Below are 9,991 nucleotides of genomic sequence, written 5' to 3'. Positions count from 1 at the left end.
GAACCTGGCCAGGTGACACATAAACCTGACCATCACAGTGGTCTAATCAGTAGGGAAACTGAGGGAGAAATGGGACTTAGAAGGTGCAAGGCCTGAGGCCCCTGGGAGTTCTAGTGGCTGCAGTCAGGTCCCACCTCTCTTACCCTTCTCTCCCTTTGTTCTCATGGCTCCTGCCTAGTCTGACCTACTTCAGAAAAAGGCTACCTCCCATGTCTGGGGACTCTGGATGGGGGAGGTAGGATATGCTCTCCAGAGAATCCCTTCTGAAGGTGTGGTATGGCCTGGATTGCTAGGACCTAACTCTGCTGTAGCCACTGCCTGGCTCTTGGACCCTGTGCCAATCCCTGTTTCTTCATAGAAATGATGGAGGGTAGACCCCACCCTTCCCCCCATGGGCTAAATATGGAGATTCATGAGCCAGAGCAGTTCTCACAGTCAAAGGCATGGAATTGTATCTCTTCTCCTAAGTTGCTTACAGAGTAGCAAGGAGAAGGCCACGGACCTAGCCAACAAGATACAATAGAAACAGAAAGTGCTGAGTCCAAGGCCTCAGCCTAGAGAGGGAGTCTTGCTCCACCCCCAGGTCTGACTATATCTTCCTTGAGCTCCTGTTCCAGGAAGAGGTGATTTTCTGAGTGTGACTCCTCTGTTCCTGGCACCCTGTACATCCTTAGCCATAGCTTACAAGTGAACAGCTGGTTGTGATGGCAGGAGGCCCTCCCAACACCAAGGCAGAGATGGAAATGTCCCTGACAGAAGAACTGAATCATGGACGCCAAGGGCAAAACCAAGAGCACCTGGTGATAGCGGGTGAGGATCCCCTAAAATACCCCTAGGCTACAGCCAACTGTGTAGATACATGTCTGTACCTGTGCATGTGTGTGTTGGGAAAGGTGCATGTGTGCATGGAAGTGTTTGCACATCTGTGTGTTGGGCGGGCTTTGAGGATTTGTGGGTTGATGGTAAGGGATCTAGGAGAAAAGGGATAGATGATGTGAGCATTTTGCCCTGGGAGGGAGGAGGATGGGAACAACAAGTGTGGTCCCTCTGTCTTCCCCTTGTCCAAGCCACCACAGTGTCTGTTGCAAAATACTCAGAGGGCTCAAATTATGAGACCAGAGATCAATTCTCTCTCCCAACCCTCGAATTCATTTTCCTGCCATTTGGAGGAAAATCCAGACTCCATGATCTATAAGATTGTATCAGCCTCCTCAAACATTTCATACTATGATATAGACAGAAAATACCATTTCTATAGCACACAAAGGGATCCAGATCACATTGCATTTATGTTTGTTCTTACAATGCTCCAAGCCTGCTTCTTCCCCAAAGACCTTGCATTTGCTGTTTCCTCTGTCTGGAATGCTCTTTCCCTCAATTTCCCAGGGCTGGGTCCTTTATTTTTTTCAGGTCCCTGCCTCAATTATTGTCTCCTACTTTTCTAGAAGGAGCCCTTTCCTTCCACTATGTTACCCTGTTTTGATCATTTATGGAGCCTGCATCTCTCTGTCTGCATTTGCAAGGATAGACCTTCTGTTTTACACCTGTCATTCACTCTTATACACAAAACAGATGGTCAGTTCCTTGATAGCTGGAATCTTGTTCTTGGTCATTGCTCTCTAGATTACTGGAGAGTAACCTAGTCTCGAGCTGAGCCCTCAGGAAATTCTTGTTTAACTTTTGAACAGATGAACAAACTGAGACCTGGGATCAGCTGGTGGACAGTGGTTAATGGGTGCTGAGTGATTCCCAAGAAAGCTGGGGACTCTGTCTTCTTTTTGGTGTGTTTTGTGCCCAAGAAGCCCTGGTACAACTTCTATGGGTGCTCCTGGGGTCTCTGTTCTTCTCTCTAGAAATGATGGAGCATGGATCTCGGTCCCTGGGTGCCTCCCAGAAGAGGCAGAAGTTGGAACAAAAAGCTGCTGGCTCTGCTTCAGCGAAACGAGTTTGGAATATGACTGCCACCCGATCCAAGAAAATGGTACTGCATGGGGTCCTCAGCACATGTTGGCCAGGTTGGGGTTGGGAGTACTGGTTGTAGGGACTGTAGCCTGACCAGGTCAGGCAGGGTTAGACATTGACTTGTGAGGAGGAGGAAGCTCCTGTGTTCCAAGCTGGCAAATGAGGACAGAAAGGTCAGGGTCATCCTTTCCTATGCTTGGGATGCAACCTTGGGAGTTCAGAATGCCTGAAACAAATATTGCATGGGGAGTACATAAATATTTCACTCTGTAAATCCATTGTGTGAAATAACGCTTCCTGTATTTAAAATTGTGTGTGTGGTGCGTGTGTGTGTATACACACAATAACTCAGGTGAGGCTCCTACGCTTTCTGGCTGTTAAGAAATCCAGTCAAGTCGTCTGGCATGGTGGCTCATGCCTGTAATCTGAGCACTCTGGCAGGAAGAGGTGGGCGGATCACTTGAGGCCAGGAGTTGGAGAACAGTCTGGCCAGCATGGTGAAACCTTGTCTCTACTAAAAATACAAAAATTAGCTGGGCATGGTGGCACATGCCTGTAATCACAGCTACTCAGGAGGCTGAGGCATGAGAATCGCTTGAACCTAGCAAGCAGAGGTTGCAGTGAGCTGAGATCATGCAACTGTACTCCAGTCTGGGCAACAGAGCAAGAGAAAGAAAGGAAGAGAGAGAGAGAGAGAGAGACAGAGAGAGGGAGGGAGGGAGAGAGAGAGAGAGAGAGAGAGAGAGAGAGAGAGAGAAAAGAAGGAAGGAAGGAAGGAAAAGGAAAAGAAAGGAAGGAAAGAAAGAAAGAAAGAAAGAAAGAAAGAAAGAAAGAAAGAAAGAAAGAAAGAAAGAAAGAAAGAAAGAGAAAGAAAGAGAAAGAAAGAAAAAAGAAATCCAGGAAAGTGAATCTGACCATTTTGTAGCCAGTCCTTTTAAGCTACATTCGATATGGGTGAAGGAATGTTTTAGAATAAATAGTGGCTATACTGTTGCAAATGATATTGGGAAAACACAGTCATTTTGGATGGGGAGGGAAGCCTGACTATTCTAGAGAATTAAGTGAGTCCCACAGTTCTGTAGCCAATCATTTTAGCTAGCTAAATTCACTGTGAGTAAGGGAAAGTTTTACAAAAATTGTTGTTATGCTGTTGCAAAGGCTGCTGGGAAAAGGCAACAAGATTGGAGAGGGAGGGAGGTCTGACTGCTCCAGGAAATCATGTGAGTCCCACAGTTCTGTAGCCAATTCTTTAAGCTACATTCATTGTGGGTGTTGAATCTTCTAGAAAAATGCTGGCCACATTGTTGCAAAGGATACTGAGCCATTTTGCAGAGGAGGTAGACCTGACCATTTTAGGGAATCATGAATCCCATCATTGCGTAGCCAATGTTTTTCACCACATTCAGGTGGATGAGGGAAAGCGTTAGAAAATGGTGGTTTTACTGTTACCACAGTAAAGTTTGAAAGTTATTGGGGGGCAATAAGGTTGGAGAGGGAGGGAGACTTGATTGCTGAAATGATTTATTGGGTAGCCCCAGTGAAGAATGAGAAAAAAAGCTTGCAAGTTAGAGATTTCCTGGGAATAAAAATAAGTCAAATATTGAGTTGGCTTTTTGTGTCCAAAGACAGAAGCCAAATCAAGTTGCTCCAGGAAGTCAGGCTCCTGCAAGCCACCAACGTCCCTGAGACTAGAGGACAGGCTGGGCAGGCTACTTTACTGATCATTCCTTTCTTCAGGGGTCCCAGCTGCCAATGCCCAGAATGCTGAGAGAATCAGGCCATGGGGATGCCCATCTCCAGGAGTACCCTGGCAATTTCCAAGGCATGCGTTTCCATTATGATCGGTAAGAGCTGAGGGTCTGTGGGCCCTGGCTGCTCAGACAGGGCCCAGAGTGGGGCGGAGGGGCTGGTGAGCAGCTTGGCCAGGACGGAGTCATGAGGGCCTGGAATGCCTCCCTGTCAGAGACCATGAGCACCCTGGCTCCCTGCCCATTTGGGGCATCCCAATGCTCTGTGGGCTAGCCGAGTTGGGCTGGGCCAGGCTGGGCCAGGCTGGCTCAGGCTAGCTCAGGCTGACTCCCAGTCCTCAAGGCCCTAGGCCCTCTTTACCATGGGAGAGGACTGGAGGCTCATAGTCACTGTCCAAGAAGTTCCTGACCTTACCTGCTTGACCTCATTGCCTTCTTGTGCTCACTGCCAGGTCCTGCCGGGGCCACCAGCAGCTTTGACCCTCTGTCTTTTTTCTCTCCCAGCAACCCAGGTACAGATGCAGTGGCACAGACTAGCCTGGAAGAGCTCAATGTACTGGAGATGGAAGTCATGAGAAGACAGGTGAGGAGGGACCCAATTGGTGGGTGCAAGCAGAATCACAATGCCTTGGAGTAGTCAGGGCTCAACAGCTGGGGTCTTGTAGCCCCTTACAGTCATCTTTCCCTTTAGCGCTGGAGGTAGGGCAGATTCCCTTCCTTTTCCTCCTCATCCCCATGGCTCTGACCCAGGTAGATGTCCAATCTCAAACCTACTGCTGTCCCTGAGATGCTGGCAGGGAATAGGGGCCGATAAAAGGTAAAGGAAGAGGGAACATACAAGGATAAGTGTTCTATGTCCAGAGAGAGAGTGATACCCAACAGTCTGAGAGAGGGGTCGCCTTTGTTCAAATCAAACCCAGACCTTCTCAGGAGGAGACCCTTCCTCCCTTGGCTCCCCGGAGCAGCTGGAATGGGCTGGCCTCTTCCAGAGAATGGAAGTGAGCATCAAGGGAGAAGGCAGAAGTAGGGCCTGCAGACGCAGCAGCCAAGTCTTTGGTCCAGCGGACCTGGCCCAGCCCCCTGCTTCTCACTAGGGGCACTCCCCGCTCCACCGCCAAAGGGCAATCAAGCCCCTTCTTGCTTTAACTTTATGCTTTTCCGATGGCTGAGCTGTGGGCTTCTGGAGAAGAGCCTGGCTCAGCAGTCCTGCCTTTGGCTCCTCTGCAGCTATATGCAGTCAACCGGCGTCTGCGCGCCCTGGAGGAGCAGGGCGCCACCTGGCGCCAGAGGGAGACCCTGATCATCGCCATGCTGGTGTCAGCCAGCATAGCCAACCTGTGGCTGTGGATGAACCAGTGATCGCCCCCGCGCGGCCTCCGTATTGGAGCCCTCCCTGCTTCCTCTTCTTTCTTTCCTCTTTCCCTGGGCCGCCATTGCCCATCCCCCTTTTATCTCCCAGCAGCCCTCAGGCAGCGTCAGGGTCATTTTCAATTCTGGTTAGGCCTCCTACCTGGGGAGGTCAGGTCACTGCATTGGGAGGTCCTGGCTGCTGCGAAGGTGGAGGAGGACTGCATGGGCTGAGATGCCATCCTTTGAAGGGTGAAGAGCATGGCGGCATCTGGACGCCACAGTAACACCTAGTGGCAACCTTGCCTTCCTGACCTCAGCGGCCCTTCTGTTCCATCCTCTGTGGGCAGGGGTGTGGCTTTGTTTTCCTCCCTCGTTTGCTTCCACCTCGTGCACAACGCTCTGCGCAAACATCATGCTCAATAAAAGTTCCGCCATAGCAGCAAAACTCTGTGGCTGCGGTTCCTGTGTCCAGCACTCATTTGGGGCAACAGTGGGGTTGGGGTGCACTGAGGAACAACAGCGCCTCTTCACAAAGACCTTGTGGCTGGGACTGAGCCTCTGCCATTGCCCCAGGTGCCCTGGTTTCCTCCTCCCTTTCACCTTCCCCGCCTCACTGTCCCCAGCTCCAGCTTTGCAAAGTTCTTCCTGTTGGGCTGATGCAAATGGGTGCTTGTGGGTGTGTGGTTCTGGGAGCATGTCTGGACTGTGTTGCAGGGATGCAATCAGAGGAAATCTCCTGAAAGGGACCAGAAACATTCTCATTTGCACAAGAGGAAATTGAATTCCAGAGGGAGGAAACATGTACCTGGGTCATCCAGCGAGACAGGGCCTGGGTGTGAGTTCTGTGGTTTGAGTTTTCCTGAGTCCTACGCTAGGGTTTGGCCTGCCTCCTGCAGACAGACTCACTAGAGATGAGGTCCTGCCTCAGCTCTGCAGGCTGAACAGGAGCTACACATACCCCGCACCCTACCCACCACACACTCTGGGTCCACAGCCCATGAAGCACACCTCAGACAGGGTGAATAGCCGGGTCGTCCAGTGGGGCTGAGCCTGAGAGGTGGAGAATGTTGCCTGCCATATGGGGGCCTGACCACAGTGCAGATGTGCCTGGCTGCAGGAGGCCTACGGAAGAGCTGCAACCCCTTTCCCTGGGACCAAGGGATCAACACACATGTCTCTGACCCAGAACTTTCGATTGGTTTTAGTTGCTAAGTGCACCTTCCCTAATCCCCCAAATCTGTCAAGGATTCTCCATCTATAAAGATTGGGGAATGTGTTAGTCACTAGGTATGAAATGAATGTGTGTGCCTGTGTATGTGAGACAGAGAGACAGTGAAGAGACAGGGAGAGGAGGAGGGGCGAGGAGAGAAGAAAGGATGGAGGAAGGGAGAGGCAGAGAGAGAGATAAAGTCAGAGACACAGAGCAGCAGAGGGAGGGAAGTTAGAGTAGAGGGAGAGAGAGAAGATTGAGTCCCACAGCCTGCTCTGCCCCTGCTCCCCATCTTTCTCTCTGGTCCTCATGGGCTCCTATACAATGAGGGGGTTCTTCCACACCTGACACTCTAGGGCTTGCAATACTTCTAAGATGAGGATGCAGGGCCTCCTGTCAGCTCTGTGGGACACCAGGTACGTGGCCCCTGGAGCCTGGGCCCTGCTCAAAGCAGAGAAAAGGACACCTAGGAAAGAAACAGTTGGGAGATTCTCTCTCTGGTCCCAGAGCACAGAGGTAATCAAGTGCTACAGGAAGCCCCTCTGCAGAATGGGGAAACAGCAGCACCCAGATATGAGTACTTCTGGCCAGGAGAGCCAAGAGGGCCAGGGAGTACCAGGGGTGTTCCCTGTCCTCTGCAAATGGGCCCTGGGGCCCCAGGAGTCACCCATGGGTTAGATGGAAGATGGGGGGACCTCCTTGCAGGCTGCCCCTCCTCTTCCTGCAGCCTCAGGACAGACCAGGACCCAAGATATAGAGGAATATTAAGGGAACCAGGGAGATGGAGCAGGGGCAGCACGTGCAGCTTCTTGCTGTCAGCCCAGGGCTCCCACTGCCATGAGTCCAGCCTTCACACTGTCTACCCTGGGCTGCCCCTTTCTCCTGCCCCAGTCAGGCCTCACAGGAAGCTCAGAGGAAGAGGAGGCTGCAACCGGGAAGGGCTGGGTCTGCCCTTTGGGACCTAAGTGTTTGTCAGCCTGCACAGACATGGACATAGCTGCAGAAAAAGTCTGGCTGAAAATATGTTGTGAAACAAAGGTTCACCCTTGGGAGCAATTTAGCTGAGTTGCAAACAAACAGCATGGCAGTGCCCTGGAGGAATGTCTCCTGAGCCAGATGAGCTCATAAGGAGCCCTTGACTGGGCCTCCACCCTGCCTTTCTGTGTGACCACTTGGCTGGTTCCCAGCAGGGCTGGGGGCCAGTTCCTAGATGGGCATTCTTGCTCTATCTCTAGAACTCCCTGCCCCACCTAGAAGACCTCAGGAAGCTCCTATGAGGAACTGGAGTCAGAGCTGCCCAGGCTGGGCCCCTCTGCAATGTTCCTTAAGGGGCATGGGGACCATATTGTGGGGGCTGGCACATCTGTGATTCCTGAGCCCCTGGGAGACCCACAGAGGCTCAGGGGGCAGAGTGCCAGGAGGCAAGTTGGCACCTCCTGCCTGGCCCTCTGGCTCCGACCCACCTGGAGCATTTGCTCATCTGATTGCATTTCTCTGCCAACCTGTCCTTGCCTTGCCCAACCCCTCCATCCTGAGCCCACCCCTTCCTTCAGCAAGCCATGAACTTCCCCATGGTGAAGCAGGATGCTGTGGGTGAATGAATTTGGGAAGGAACTCATTCTTACTTGGGGGTAGGGGAGGGGATTCTCCTGGCATGCTGTTTATCTCTAGTCTGTGAAGCTTCCCAGGGGCTGACCAGGCTTAGTATTAGAGGGGTACACATCAGTCCTCCACTGGATCAGTAGCTTCTTGAGGGCACAAGGTAGCCTGCATTGTCTTCTGCACTCCTGGAACAAGTAAAGGACTGGCAGGATGGCCTCTGATTTGGGTCCCCAGAGATTGATTCTAGCCCTGGTCTTCCCCTCCTGGCCTTTAGGGCGTGCCTTCTGTTGAAAACCTTTCCCTACCAAAGGAAGTCAGTTCTATTCATTGCTTCCTACGGCACATCTACTCTGTGCCATACACGTTGTATCTTAAAAATGTTTAATTACACAAGTTGTTCATGAACACATTCTCCCCCAAAAGGCAAACATTCCAGGCCTAGCTAACACAGTCCCTTGCACCCCAAGTGCCAAGTCCCTCCACCAAAGTATTTCCCATGGTTTGGTTAGTGCGTATCCTTGCAAACTCTCTATGCTGTTCCATGAAGATTATGCACACCTGTATGTACCCCAGGCTTTGCACGCAGGATGTCATTTAAGCCACTCCTAACAGCCCCCTGAGGGAGTGGCTTGTCTTCCCAGCTGGCTGCGCAGGTGGGCAAAGCTTTAATCCTCCATTTATGTAGTTTCCTGCCCTGCCAAGTGGGCCCCTGGTCCTCCGCCAGTCCTGGGCAAAAGCTGAAACTCAATATTCCAGTTCTTTTGTCTGGCTGGCTTCCTGGCAGCTGGTGGAAGGTGGGAAGAGGAAGGTGGGCGTGTGAGGAGGGGTACATGAGGGTGCATGGAGGGGACTCTGCTGTACCCAGGAGCAGCCTGAAATCCTGGTTTCTTGGAAAGGAGCCCAAAGCTCACTGCCCCAAGGGTCTTGCCGTGTTTCCCTTCCCTAACCCCAACCCTTCTTGGAGGCCAAGTCCAGGGGACCTGGCAGAGGAGGTATGGATTTTCCCCCTCAGGCCAGGCCTACCCCAGGTACCTCTTTTCTCAGATTTCTCCCTGGCTTGACCTCAGGTCAGGTGGACTGGCTGAGATTGTGCCAAGACCTGGAGGCAAGTACTCCAGAGCTGTGAGCTGATGGGGTTGAATCCCCAGACACAAAGCTCTGAGCATGCTCCGTACAAGGGAGGGCTCCTCAGGGAGCTTGGGAGGGGCTGGTTCCTGGATCTGGGCAGGCAAGCAGCTTCCACAGTCAGGCAGCCCAGCATCCAGCCCTCGCCTGCCAACAGCCTGGGGTGTACAGGGCCCACACACAGGCCAGCTTCTCCAGTGGGCAGGTGACACCCTGGGGCAGCATCTTGAGTTTGCCTTAGCTATGGGCATGAGCTCTTCTCGGCCTCTGCCACCTTCCCCTGTTGGCCTCAGGCAGGGTGGGGCAGCTTTCTGACCTGGAGGCTGCAGCTAATTTGTCAGGGGCTCAAGGGCCCCGCTGGCCTGAGGGGCAGGAATGGCAGGAGATCTCTCTTAGCTCCAGATGCTGATGAGCCCCCAGTGGTTTGTCTCTGACTGGAGGTTGTGCAGAAGGACCAACAGATGCTGACTGGTCAGGAGATCCCCTGCCTCTGAAGCCATCTGATTGGTGAGGAAAGGGGCTGACCTTGGGCTGATACCTTTCTGTGACCACAGGCCAGTTGCCTCCATGGGGGTACAGAGCTGGAGTCCGTGAAAAGTGTGTAGGCCCTAGAACCTGGCTTGACATGGGTCTTCATGTGCATGGTCTGCCGAGGGAGCTGAGGAAAGTGGCTGTGTTGGGAAACTTTGTCCCTTGTTAAAGCAGTCAAATAAATTATTTGGGGCTCTAGGAGGGTGGAAGCACTGAGTGCCACACAAAGTTTGTCCTGAAGCAGCTGGGACTTTGTCCTTTCCTAGGAGAGTGGCAGGGAAGGTTGCTGGAGAAGATTTGGAGCAGAGGGACTTAGGGCCTGCCAGACAGGCAAGCTTCAGTGGGAGGAAGTTGGGAACCCATGGGCCTTCACTGCCTGCCTGACTCTGAGCATTTCTGGGCCCCCCAGCCTCAGAACACGGGCAGTGTTCACTTGGAGCCTGTGGCTCTCTGCATATGAGTA

At 52.4% G+C, this 9,991-nt stretch overlaps 1 protein-coding gene across 1 annotated transcript; it reads left to right on the top strand.

Annotated features, from left to right (window-relative positions):
• Positions 1-597: 597 nt before the first annotated feature.
• FATE1 (fetal and adult testis expressed 1) lies at positions 598-5,505 on the top strand. Its single transcript, XM_003918417.4, has 5 exons — positions 598-810; positions 1,854-1,981; positions 3,700-3,806; positions 4,215-4,293; positions 4,938-5,505. The coding sequence occupies exons 1-5, from the start codon at positions 705-707 to the stop codon at positions 5,067-5,069; spliced, it is 552 nt and encodes a 183-aa protein (XP_003918466.1). The 5' UTR covers positions 598-704; the 3' UTR covers positions 5,070-5,505.
• The last annotated feature ends 4,486 nt before the right edge of the window (positions 5,506-9,991 follow it).

The sequence above is a fragment of the Papio anubis genome, chromosome X, assembly GCF_008728515.1.
Source record: "Papio anubis isolate 15944 chromosome X, Panubis1.0, whole genome shotgun sequence".
NCBI lineage: Eukaryota > Metazoa > Chordata > Mammalia > Primates > Cercopithecidae > Papio > Papio anubis.
Note: the sequence above shows the minus strand (reverse complement) of the source record. Positions and strands in the feature narration are given on the sequence as shown.